At 37.8% G+C, this 13,051-nt stretch overlaps 1 protein-coding gene across 7 annotated transcripts in view; it reads left to right on the top strand.

Moving 5' to 3' along the window:
- HECW2 (HECT, C2 and WW domain containing E3 ubiquitin protein ligase 2) overlaps nt 1-13,051 on the top strand; it is a 392,970-nt gene that overhangs the window by 247,076 nt on the left and 132,843 nt on the right. For all 7 annotated transcript variants that reach the window (XM_034954717.3, XM_055108913.2, XM_063595507.1 and 4 more), the window contains 2 exons: nt 5,701-5,795; nt 10,560-10,635. In XM_034954717.3, the coding sequence (XP_034810608.1) occupies nt 5,701-5,795; nt 10,560-10,635 (171 nt within the window). The remainder of the gene's footprint in view (nt 1-5,700; nt 5,796-10,559; nt 10,636-13,051) is intronic.

Here is a 13,051-nt window from a genome sequence, read left to right as displayed (position 1 = left end):
AAATTGTGAAGAGATTAGACAGTTTCTAAAATGTTTTCCACCTCCAATCCTGAAAATGCAAAGTATTTAAAAATGTTTGTTTTTATCTGCAGAAAGGAAATTTGTTTATCTTTAACTCACCAGAAGTCCAAACAAAGGTTTAAAAATCTCTGAAAATTGATCTATTAAAGTTCCAGGGAAAACCTGGATTTGAGCACTATGTAGGCTATTTGTGAATTTAAGATGGCTTTAGTTTGTCTGGATAAATCCCCAGAGGAGGCAGGTAGTCCAAATTTATTTCATTATAGGGCTTACATGAATGGATTTGAAGGACAAAACCAAGTATAAATGTGGGTAGATGAGCCTCAGGGCATTCAAGAGGAGGGCCAGCTTCATCTACACTTACTTGTCATAAGACAGTCAAGTATTCAAGAGAGCTCAGGCTCACAGAACCTGAATGGGTCATCTGTGCAGTATGCATTTGTGAGTTTTAAAATTTAAGAGGTTTCAAAAGTACTGGCAGGCCAGAATGTCTGTTTCATTCTGTACAGTCTTTTATGGGTTGTGGTCATTCATTTATTCATATTTGCTTTTTGTTCTTCCTTCCCACCTTCCATCCATCTGTCCATCTATCTCCTCATTTATCCTGAAATATTCATTGAGTGCTACCTTTGTGCTGGGTCTTATTCTAGGTGCTCACTAAATCTTGTATCAATGAGTGAGCTTAGAGTACTAAACTTCATCCTACATTGCTATGTACTGAATTGATATGTGATCATTGAGGAATATGACAAAACACTGATATTTGTATAAATTACATAGCGATTTCACATACTTACCCATCCCAGCCCTGGGAAATGTATATAGGATTAGGAAACAGTATGCAAGTGACAACTGTGAGTGAGAGTCTTTTCTCTGAGTGGTGCTCAGGTTGGTACCTTGCCAGAATAGATGTGTCATGGGTGCCTTTTTATTTGGTGTAGATGGGGTGGCCTCGGTCTCTTATTTTTACTATCAGAGCCTTTTCTGTAACTTTCACCATTCCTAAGTCCCCTCCCACCAATATCAGAAAGGTCTTTTTGCCCCTTGGATGGAGATTTAATGCTTTTCATCCCCCATCTTCACACTTTATATTTTAGGCCCAGTTAGTTCTCTAGTCCTATTAGGTTTCTGCCACATCTGCATGGATATTGTCCCTTTTGTTTTTCTGAGTTTTAGCAGAGGAAAGCCTGGCCATTTCAGGCTCCACTGGCCCTTGTTAAAGAGAAGACAACTTCCAGTGACATGTAACTGACAAGTGAGCATGTCACTGGCATGTGGGTAAATTTCCTCAAACGCATGAAGAGTAAAGCTGTGAATAAGAATCATAATATTAATAGTTTAATGAAAACACATAGGACAATGGTGAAAGTCATGTTCTAGAATAAATTACGATTAGCTTGATTCTTTAAGATTATTCTACCATTTAAGTAAAATAGATATGATTAAAGGAAGAAGGACATTTTTATTCCATCCATCTTTATGCTTCAAATATTCAACTTCTAGAAACTTGGGGAAAATCCAGACTCTCTAAATAGGAACAGGCTGTTAACTACTGCCTGAGTGAATCGTGTAGCTATTTAAGATGATGGATGAGATCCTAGTCTGAGGCAAAACCATTTCTTGCAGGGAGTGGCTTGTAGAACCTTTTTGCAGAGAGGGCTTGAAATATAATCTTATATAATTGCCTAGGGTTAATACAGCTGAGTTGTGATTGCTTTTCTAAAAAATAATTTTGAATAGGTAATATACGAAAGAGTATAACGTTTAAAAAGTACAAAAATCGAAAGTAAACGTCTCCCCAGCTTCATGTCCAGTTGCCAGTTTTCCCACCCTGAAGGCAACCACTACAACCAGTGTCAAGTTATCTATCTGGAAATATTTTATTCATATACAAACCCAGAAATGTATTCTTCTTTTAAACAGGTGGTAGAATGGTTGATTTAAAATGCAGTGTCAGAATTTCACAGTTACAGAAACCCCTTTACTCGAGAACAGGTTTAAGTTCCTAAACACTGTTCAAAGCCCCTCTGCCTCCCCAGCTTGCCCTGGAATATGCCCAAAGTGACGTCTCACAAATGACCACCCTCCAACCCATGGTAGAGGGGAGCAGGCATGCTGCTACCCTGAGGGACATCTTCATTTGTATTTATGAAAATTAGTAAGTCAAAAAATTGAAAATAATGGGGCTTTTCTGTTTAAAGAACATTCAAATACAGAGTGCTAAATCTGTATTTTAGCAATGCTATAAGCAAATGTATCCTGAAGATTATCAAAAGGGGCCCTTATATTGCCATGATCTATGACTGGCTTCAGCTGTCCAGAAGGGACCTCAGAGAGCAGATGCCGCTCATCCTCTGTTCTCTTCCTCCTGAGGCTAGACCTGGCTCAGCCGATATCAGGTCCTTACAGGTTCATACAGGATGCCTTTCCCTTTTCCTAGCTCACTGCCCTCTGAGGCAACATGCTTTTGATTGGTGAATTCAAAATACTCTTTTTATAGCCCAAAAGAATGGAGATAGATAGATATATAACATATATTATATATTTGGATATATATAGTATATGCAAATATTAAAATATGTTTCTATACAAATATATATTTTATATATATATATATATTTTTTATTTTTTTTCCATAATTTGAGGCCAGCAGGGGGAGATGTTGCCTGCCACATCAGGCTGTGGGGAAAAGCAGCTAGGATAGATGGACTCATTCATTGCTCTTTGGTACATGTCCTCCATCTCTCCTGCTTATGAACAGGAGGGCTGGGCTCTGTTGATCACTGGGATCCTCCCTAATCAGTCATCGTGCCTGTGCTTACTTCCACCTGCCTTTGTATATATTTCTCAGAAATAGCTTTTTACAAAAAAAAAAAATGCTCCTCTTGCAGTCAGAGGTTACACATTGTAGGTGCAACAGAAGCCTATGCCCCTGGGCACCAACTTCCCTTTTCCATCCTTCTGAGCATTCTTCCGTTACCTCTTCCAATAACCAAAATATTCAAATATATTAATCAAAATGCTGCTCTCCCCCTTTGTCAGAGGGGATGTTGCTTAGTTACACCATTTTTAAAAATCTTGTATGATGTTCTAAAACATTAAATAACATTTAAAGATGAAAACTCCCACTCAGAGTGGAACATTCCGATATTTTTAGGGGCAGGAATCTTCACTGATGTCCTGCTGAAGGATCCAGCTAGTTTTCATCCCTACGCAAACCACTCCTCATTCTGTCCAGGACTGTTTTCCTCTCTAGTGACCAGCCTGTGTGTGTGGTTTTGTAATGGGTGATCTGTGGAAATCCCCTCAGCTTTTTGCTCCTGCGACACACAGCTCTGTAGCACTGGTGGGGGTGGGGGGATTGGATCATGCCCACAAAATCTACTTTTGTGCAATTCGAGATACATTGATCTTAGTTTCAGGGATTCTACTTTGTCATCTGGGTTGGAGATTTTTGTTATAGCAAGGAATAAAGTAACACCCAAAATGGGTCAGCTAGCAAAGTTGGCATGATTATCATCATCCTCCAAAAAAAATAAGCAGTCACATTTTTTTTATCTCATTGTCTGTTACCTAGTTGACTATTAAAACCTTAGGAAAAGAAGATGGCATCCTAACTTGAGACAGAGTTAGGGGAAGATATCTTATAAAAATGCACTTCTCTCTGTGGAAAAAATGGCCTGCTCACTCGCTAACCATTGATTTGATCTATGAGGTGCTGCCTGTAGACAGAGCCACGGATGTTTGCTTCCCCAGCATGAAGAGTGTGATACCAATGAGCTCATGTCCAGAGAATTCAATCCCCATGCATGTTACCACACTTTATTCTGCTCGGACCGTCCTCGTGCACACTACTTAGCTTTGTTCTTGCAGACTACATGCTATTCGTCTTGGAAAAAAGCAAGTGGGAGGGTAAAGTTTGCTCAGATCTGTCCAGCTATTACTATTTCAGAAATAACCAGTAATCTGTGTTTGTGTTCAGGAAAGTCATTTGCAGAAGAGTTCTCAGGGAGGCAAAGTAATAGTAAAGCTAGAATTCCTGCGTAGGTCATCTTGCCATTCTTCAAACCCAGCATGCTTCATCTGTGCCTCCCTGCTTTTGCCACTCCTTAACTCTCTCTAGCCCCATTTTGCTCATCCATTAGACCTGTTTTTTCCATGACACCTTTCTGACTCCACCATGTCCTCTCTCATCTTCTCTACGCTCTCTATGCTGTTCGACCTGGTGCTCTTCCTTTTTAGTGTGTGTCTTCTGTATTTTGCCATGCCTGTGATTGGCATCTCAGCAGCTACACTACAGAACACCCGCTAGACCAGAAACCTTTCCTTGATTCCCTTGCACTGTCTGGCACATTGCTTCCTGGCCATGTGCTGTGGCAGGTACGTAGTAAAAATCTTCTGGCCAATGATGCTTATTAAATTATGAATTATTGGATAGTGACTCACATAAATAATATAAGGACTCAATATTTTTACCCCATAACAACTTTTGTTTTTTTGAGATTTAGTATTTGATCATTGGTAGGAAGAGTGTAATGATATAAATTCCTGGAAGAGGATTTTTCTTCAGTTATCATATCTTTCTCTTAAAATAAGGAAACCAAAGACCCTGCAGGAGGCCATTTGGTACAGTCGAGAAAGTCAGTGAAAGATGAACTTCCTTAGGGAAATACATTGAGCAGCCCCACTTTAATAGTCCTGGTGACTCATTTGAGAGAGGAACTCCCTCCCGTAGCCTAGGATTCTCCCTCCAGGGCCTGCCCATCAGCATCCTTGCATATTTAGAACGACACCTTGGGAGAAATGCATCTCGCAGTGACACTTCAGTGACTCAGACGCTTTGTATACAGAGAAATTCCAGTGACTGTAGGTTTATCTTTAACACAGTTTGGTTTCATGCTTTGGAATTGTAGTTACTTTCCAAAAACCATAATTGGCATTTGTATTACTTTCTATCAAAGTGGAATTATCAGAAAAAAACGTATGAAATGTGTGGATTGCCACAAGCTGTGAGATATAGACATCAGTTGTTTGTAGATTTGATCCCTGTCTACTGGGTGTATTTAAATGACTTGGAAAATTAAAATAATATAAATTTACAGATCCTGTCACTAGAGAATCTACTACAGTATACTTCCATGCTTTGTTAGACTGCTTTTCCTCTATTTCCATTGAGAGCTACAGTCAATGTAGATAGAGGTTATGAGTGAAGGCTTTGGAATCAGACAGCTCGGGTTTGAGTCCTGACTCTCATTTCTTATCTGTCTGACCTACAGCAAACCTCAACATCTCATCTGTAATATGGGGAAAGGAATTTCTGCCTCCCAAGGTTCTGTGAGGGTTCACTAACAACATGAACGTGAGACATAACATTGTGGCACATTAAGGAGCACCTCAATAAATGCCAGCTAGTCCCATTCTTATCGCTACACTATTTCTATTTTGGCATGTTGTTTTGGTGCATCATTTTTCTGATATGTTCAAGAGGTTACAAAGTTTTGGAGGAGCATATAAAATCAAACAGAAATTGATGTAATCTGTTGGCGCTGAGTGGAAAAATGAGGTCATTCAGAGTCATGAGTAGGATTCCCTGAGAGGTGGTATGGTGGATTTCCACAGCTGATTCCTACATGACTTGTTTCACTGTTTAAATTACTGTTTTCTCCAATTGCTTTGCAGCGGAGATAAAAATCTGTTTTAAATATTACCACGGCATTAGTGGAGCCCTGCGAGCCACAACCCCCTGCATCACCGTGAAGAACCCAGCTGTGATGGTGAGTGCCCCTCGCTGCCAGCTTCCTTGTGAGATCCATGCTGGGTCTTGATTTCTATTTTTGCCTGTGCGGCCCTGACAGGGTTATGAGGAACAATGAAAAAGGAAACACATAACAGTGTGGGCACTGTTATAGGAAAGGAAATAGCTTACAAGGTTGTCACACCTGAATCCCTAATTCGAATCAGTAGAAACATAGGATTTGATTTGTAACAGCCATTTGTAGAGTCGACTCTCCAGGGAACCCATTCATGAAGCAAAGTAGCAAGTGCCCCATTTTGGAAGGTTTAAACTTAGTCTAGGTGACCAGTTGGTAGGAAAGAGTGGCATTGCATCTTATGTGAATTTTAACCATTTAAATTATGGGTGATTTACCTGCCAGTCAACTCAAGGAGCCGTTGCTCGGAAGGGAGTCTAAGTTGGCAGTCACAAGTGCACTGTTTTCCTTAAGGTCTTAGTGCTGGTTCCTTCTCAGTGCTGAGTTTGGATGTAGTGTCTAGAGATACGGCTCATATTTTGGGTAAGATGTGGCCACTCAAAGGAAGTCAACTTCTTTAACTTCAGAAGTTGACTTCAGAAGTCAGGCCTTCAGTTGAAGAAACAGATATCTAATTTACTTTTGTAGGAAACTTGTTGTGTTGGACTTTTGAAAGAAAGCCTGCCCGTTTCCAACATGGCAATTTTGTGATTTTTTAAATTTTATTTTAGAACCTAACAGTCTCACAATACACAGCTACACTGTATATGGGTGGTTGGACTCAGATGGTTTGGGGAGATTCTTAGAGTCCAAGATATGTAAATTACTTCAGTTTTAATTAGTCATTACTAAAAATGAGGTCATGAAAGCATAGAAAAAATACTGACTCCTATGACATAGAATCTTTACAACATTGTATGTGTGGGTGTATGTGTATATACACATTTATAGATGCTTGCATTTTTGGAAACAGGCAAGTAGTCAGGTTGAAATTCAGAAAGCAGTCTTTGCAAATGGCACTTTGAAATTGTTCAGACTCACCCTATGCTGTCTCTGATAGTGCTTGTACCTCTATATCAAGCAGTCTTTCCCTCTCATCTATTAATTTAAACAAATATTCATTAAATGTCTGCTAAGTAAGCATTGTGCCACCACTACAGATGAAATGATGAAGAAAAACGCCATCATTGATCTCGTAGGTCTGGTGCAGAAGAGAGACATCAATCAAATATTATATTTATTTGAGTGATAATTGTATGAGAGGGAGCAAAATGGGGCAAGAGAGCATGTTCTATGTAGTAGGATTTGTCCTGATCAGGAAATTCCTGGAAGGCTTACCTGAAGGTGTGTCCGAGAGACAAGCTGAAGAATGAATAGAAGTTTTATAGGTGAAGAGGGAGGGAAGAGCGTTGCAGGCAGAGGGAATAGTGTGTGCAAGATCCTCAACATCTAAGTACTCTGCTCACATTAGAATTATATTTGAGTTTCCATTGTAGTAAACATAGTGTAGAACATAAAAGAGAAGCCTACATTTACTATATAAGACTTTGAAGGTCACAAAGAGAATAGCAATTGTTGATTACAAAGTCTGCCATGTCACATAGTAAGCACTGGAACAGACTTTAGTTAATATTCTAAAAAAGGAAAGTTACAAAACTAGAAGAGTGGGGCTGTTTTTAATAAAATCTTTAAAAAAAATCATTGTGTCTGAAATTAGACAACAGCTTCCAAACATGATTAAGCATTTTCTGGATTTAGATTTTTTTAGACTTGAGCAATTTCAGTATTTAGATATCATCGAAGGCAGTGGGAGTTTACGGTTTGTTGAACACTGATCTTATTCCATTGATTTTTGCATTGAGATTGCTCTGTCAAAGCCTGTGGATAGTTTGGAGATAATTTGCTTCAAACAGGTTTCAGAGCATCTTGAAAGCGTCACAGATACAACACTGGCAATCAGTATAGTGTATTTTGGTTCAGAGACTGAATAATGCAATGGGTCGTTAATCGATTTCTGACCAAGCTTGAGACAGTTTGGTCTATGTCCAAAATTGAAAGGCTGTACCTCATGGGCACCTCATTTTGGGGATCAGGTCTATGTTTCTATAATAGCATGATGGTCATCTAGGTATATGACATGTGTTTAGTTATGTGACTGATTAACATCCTTGATACTTACAAATCCCACTTAGTACAATTATACCATGGCCAGATACAAAGAATAGACCTGGAAGATGTAATTGAGAAACTCCACAGGGAAGGAAATGAGCTGTCATGCTAATCATGTGGTCTCTTTTCTCACATATCCTATTGCAATGAATTGAAGATTAAAAAAAAAGGGGGGGACGTCTCTGTCATTTGTATTTTGTTTTCATTGTCATTCATCAGCATACACAGTGATATGTGTCTCAGATACTTGGAACAGGAAATCTTTCAGCTTCAGGGACAAATTAAGGCTGCCATTACTCACTACCATGTATTGTTTCAACACTTGGTTGACGTTCTTATTTCTGGGTTTTCCTGGAATGAATCTATGGAGTGAGTTTATTTTAAAGCTAGTCTCTAAACATTGAGTGCAGATGTGTTTATTATCCCTAATATCCCTGTATCTAGTGGTAATGCCTGGTTTTTCCTGGCTTTATTGTAATGAATGATAAAAATTGAATTATTTGGATATGATTTCAGATGAGCATTTTGCCAGAGTTGTTGTTCAGGACACTTTTTCTGTGAAGTCTTTGAGAATTGTTTCAGGAAGCCTTTTGCCAGAGGGTGAATTACATTTGAAAAATGAGAATTAGAGGTCATTTTCTTTCGTTTCTCATAATTTCTTATAATTTTCAAATAGGTTTTAAATGAAGACAGGTTATGAATTGTTTCAGCCTCATTAAACTCGTTTAGCACAAATATCCATAGCCGACAGAGATGTGTTTTGAGGGGTGGCACATCTTACTGGGGCATGTGGCCCATTTGCAGAGAGGCCGCAGTTTCTAGGATATCTTCCTGTGCCCAGGCACAGAAGGAATGGCAGGTTACCGAGGGTGTGTCTCAGTCGTAGTCCAGCGTAGTGCGTGGTGAAAGCAGGATGAGATGGCCACAGCAGTTAGTTCTCTGGCCAGTGTACTGCTGCCTCTGCCCTAGTTAATCTGGAAATGCTGAGTCAGAGGAGTACAATACAATATAATAAACCACACATGTTTGTTGAGAGCCAACTCTATGACCCAGGAATTGGATCTATAGATGGAAGGAAAAACAGATACCTGGATGGACCCTGGTGTGTTGCAGAGGACATGTGAAGCAATCAGGATGCAGTTAAGTGGCACACAAAATAGTTTGACTAAGGTACAGGAGTTACAGTGGAGGCAGTAGAAATTTATACTTCAAAATTTGAATGGAATTTCTCAACTTTGCTTGGATTAGTGATGGCTTTTATCTCCTGGGGATGTATGATTTTTATAAGAGTGTGGGGAATGCAGCAAAGATAAAGGGGAGAAAGAGTTTAAAAAAAAAATCAGACCTGGACAGTAGTTAAGTAGTAAAAGCAAATTCAAATCAGAAACTATTGCATTAGGGGAAAAGAGAACTCAATATAGAATTGGCTCAATTCCAGATACAACCAGGGAAAGTGGGGGTTAGTAGCCAAGAAGCAGGGTTGGAGTGGAGGGATTGGCAGATGGAAATTTACCAAGAGCTTAGGGGGACTCTTGTTAAACTGACCTAACAGAATTCTTGCTGATGGCGGGGCCAGAGTGATCAGATATCACATGGAGGATGGTGGGAGATGAGGAGTTCGATCTGATATCAAGGGTGATCACATATTGAGGGTGGGGATTGACTCTAAACTGACTTACCAGGGATTTTGCTAAAACTAAACTCTATAAGGATGGAGATAAAAGCCCAAGGCCTGCCTAGTTGAGCAGAGAGCTCCAAAGAGCCTGAGTAAAGTTTGCTCAAGGAAATCATCTTTGTCAGAAGAATTTAATCTAAACTTCAGAATTAAAATGTGGTTCTATTTCCCACATTTAGGTATATTCTGCCTTCAATTCTGTTGACTTCTTTTGACTTATTTTGCAGAGTAATATGAAGGTTTTTCTTCCTAATGTACCACAAATTGTGCATTAATTGTACATAATTTGAGAGAAAGGTCTAAATTTGCTAGGTGGTTTATAAATTACTGGCTTCTTGTGAGGTATAATTTACTCAAAAGCTTTCAGGAAAAGGTTATCAGTATAATAGCACTGCAAATTCTTATTATTGCTAATTATAGTAGCATGTGCCATGTACCTGCAGCACAATAGAACACAAGCCTACAAGGGAGATAGGACTCCATGTGGATTTTCAGAAATACTTGACGAGAGAGCATAATTCTGTATATATGGGTAGGTCTGATATGAATCAATTGTTTCGTTTATTCTAGGTTTTCCTAACAAATCTGAAGGAACTTGATGTTTGGTTTTTAACTAAAGAGAATGTTTAATATAGTAATAGTAATATATTTACTACAAATCAACTATATTCTTATCAAAGGGAAAAAAAGACATAGTTTGATTCATAGTTATTGGAAATTTTGAAGCTTATATATTTTTTGTTTGTGGTAAAGATTAAATTTTAGTCTTTCCTCCAAGAATCAGCATTTGTGTCTCTGTTCCAAGATTGGGAAATGAAAGGACACATGATACAATACCCGTTTGATGCAAAAATCATTGCATTTAGGAACATACATGGTTTCCTAGTCAGATCCAGTGGCATCATATGCTTCTGAAACTTCAGATGCATGTTTTTTCTTTTCAGATGGGGGCAGAAGGCATGGAGGGAGGTGCTTCAGGAAACCTGCATTCTCGAAAACTTGTTAGCTTTACATTGTCAGGTAAGAATGTCTTTAAACGTGACATCCAGTTTGAAAGTGTACAGTTTCGAAGGTATGAATAGTCACTTCTTTCTACAGACTTTCGTATATGATATGATGATATGTGAACTAGTTTTGGGGGGTCATACTTCTGAAAATTCAAGTATATCTCTTACCATGATAAATTAATTATTAATATAAATTCAGAAATTATTTCTTCTACCAAGTTTTCTGGCGATAGACAGTCTATATAACTATGTATAGTTACTTTAAGAAAAACTGTAACGTAATGTGCTAACCTCACTGAGGAGCTTTGATTATTGAAAATAATTTATTCTTACTTCAGCTAGAGAAAGAAAAAATTTGAAGTCTGGAAAACAAAAGCCAATATACTTCTTTATCTGTGGAGGAATACACATGCAAATTGGAAAGTGGATAAGCCAATTATTTTTGGCTTGTTTTCTGATTAGTAAAATGTTCAAATTGCTTGTATGTTTACCATACAAGTAAAGCACGGCTTTTCAAGTTATGAGACAAGACTCATTTCCAGTTTGTAAGTTTGATTTAGTTAAAATCAGTAACTGAAAAAAAAAGAATAATGTCAGAGTTTACCACTAAAGGGATTTTTTTTGGGTAAAGCATCAATTTATATAAACTGAAAATTTTCATATACAATAATATACATCCCTATATTTATGTGTAGTAGGTTGCAATGTAAAATGTATTTCATACATAGGACACTGTTGAAAAAGTTTGAAGGGCACTGATTTTAGAAAATAAATTGGTAGTCATAAAGTCAAGAATAAGAAAATCCATATTTGAAATAGACTTTTAAAACAGATAACTATGCTACAATACATAGAAAATAAAGTCTAATGGATCTCCTTCACTGGAATATGTTTTGTTTTCATTTTTCTGTAGTTTTAGTACTTCCAAAATTTAAATTAGATCCACTTTTCTTGATTGCAAAAAACAAACAAACAAACAAAAAACATGTTGTGAGAGTGAGCGTTAAAAGACCTGATCTTGAAACAGACCCTTCCACAACGCATAATTACCACATATGACTAAAGTGTACACATCAGTTCATTGCTGGCCCATGGCCTTCTGAGTATCTGTGCTTGGTTTTGCATGTTTCTCCTTTTCCCATATGAGCTTGCTTTTTTGCTTTGCTTCCCTGGTGAATTTCAGCAGCTGTAAACTAGTGACTTATGGTTCAAATTTGGCCAATAAATTTGTTTTGTTAGGAACCATCAGGGTTTAAAAAATATCTAGGTTTGCAGAAGGGCACTAAAAATAACCACAGCCTGTGGTACTATCTCCCTACCCCTCTTATCTGCCTGTTTCCTAAAAACATTTTGGCTGGACACCTGTGCTTTAAACCTTCACAGTACTGAGGGTCTGAAGCTACTAAAATCCCTGGTGACAGGCAGGAAACAATTTGTCGACCCTGATAGCTCAGAAAATTTAGAGTATGACCACACCATGGGTTTCTTGTTTTCGTTTTTTTAATTTACAGGTAAAAAAAAATTTTTTATGGTGTACAGCATGATGTTTTGATATAAACCATGGGTTTCTTAGTTTAAAATTATTACCCTATGCTTTTAGGTGATCCGTATCATTCTAAGCATGACACACACTTATTGGTTTTGACTCCAGATGGGATGTTATTAACTGACTATGTGAGAATGACCATCTGCAAGTTAAAAATCCTAGGGCATTTTCCTAAAAAGTAGGAAGTAAGCTTTGAGGCACAGCCAAATGCTTCTTCCTTACACATTTCTTCCAACATCGCACCTCTATTCACATGGAGGCTAGCTACCTAACATCTGTTTTATTTCTTACCATATAGCCAGACATTTGCAGACAGTGTACAGAAATGACTAGGAGCTGAAACCAATTCTATAATGTTAATTCTAAAAATTAATCTGGTTGTAGCATACTAACAGCGGATGATAATATTTATCTGAGAACATTTAAGCACTGTAGAATGGCTGCCTACAAATGTTCCACTCTTGATTATCTATGGATAGGTAGGGGCACAAATACTTGAATTTTATGGCTAAAATTAAAAATGTATTTTCATTAATATTTTAAACATACTGCAAATAAGGCTTTACTTAGGATATTTAACACATCAAACCTTTGTGACTTTGAGTCCTTCTTTGGCCCATTATATGGTGTGGATATTTGTGAGCAATAGCATATGTAAAAGACAAAAAAGAAAAGATCAGAAATGAGATGGATAAAGGGAACTGAATAATCAGATTAAAAATCATTGGTAGTTTATTGTATTTATTAAGGAAGATTTATTTGTACAATGTCCCATTGTGGAAAAATTTTGTATCAGGCTTATCTAACAGTGATATTATTTATCGCAGTGACTTAATTGTCTGGTGGAATGCTTTTTGTTCAAAGGAATATTTTTTGTGAATGA

This window comes from Pan paniscus, chromosome 13 (assembly GCF_029289425.2).
Source record: "Pan paniscus chromosome 13, NHGRI_mPanPan1-v2.0_pri, whole genome shotgun sequence".
NCBI classification, from domain to species: Eukaryota; Metazoa; Chordata; class Mammalia; order Primates; family Hominidae; genus Pan; species Pan paniscus.
This window is presented reverse-complemented; position numbering and strand designations above follow the sequence as displayed.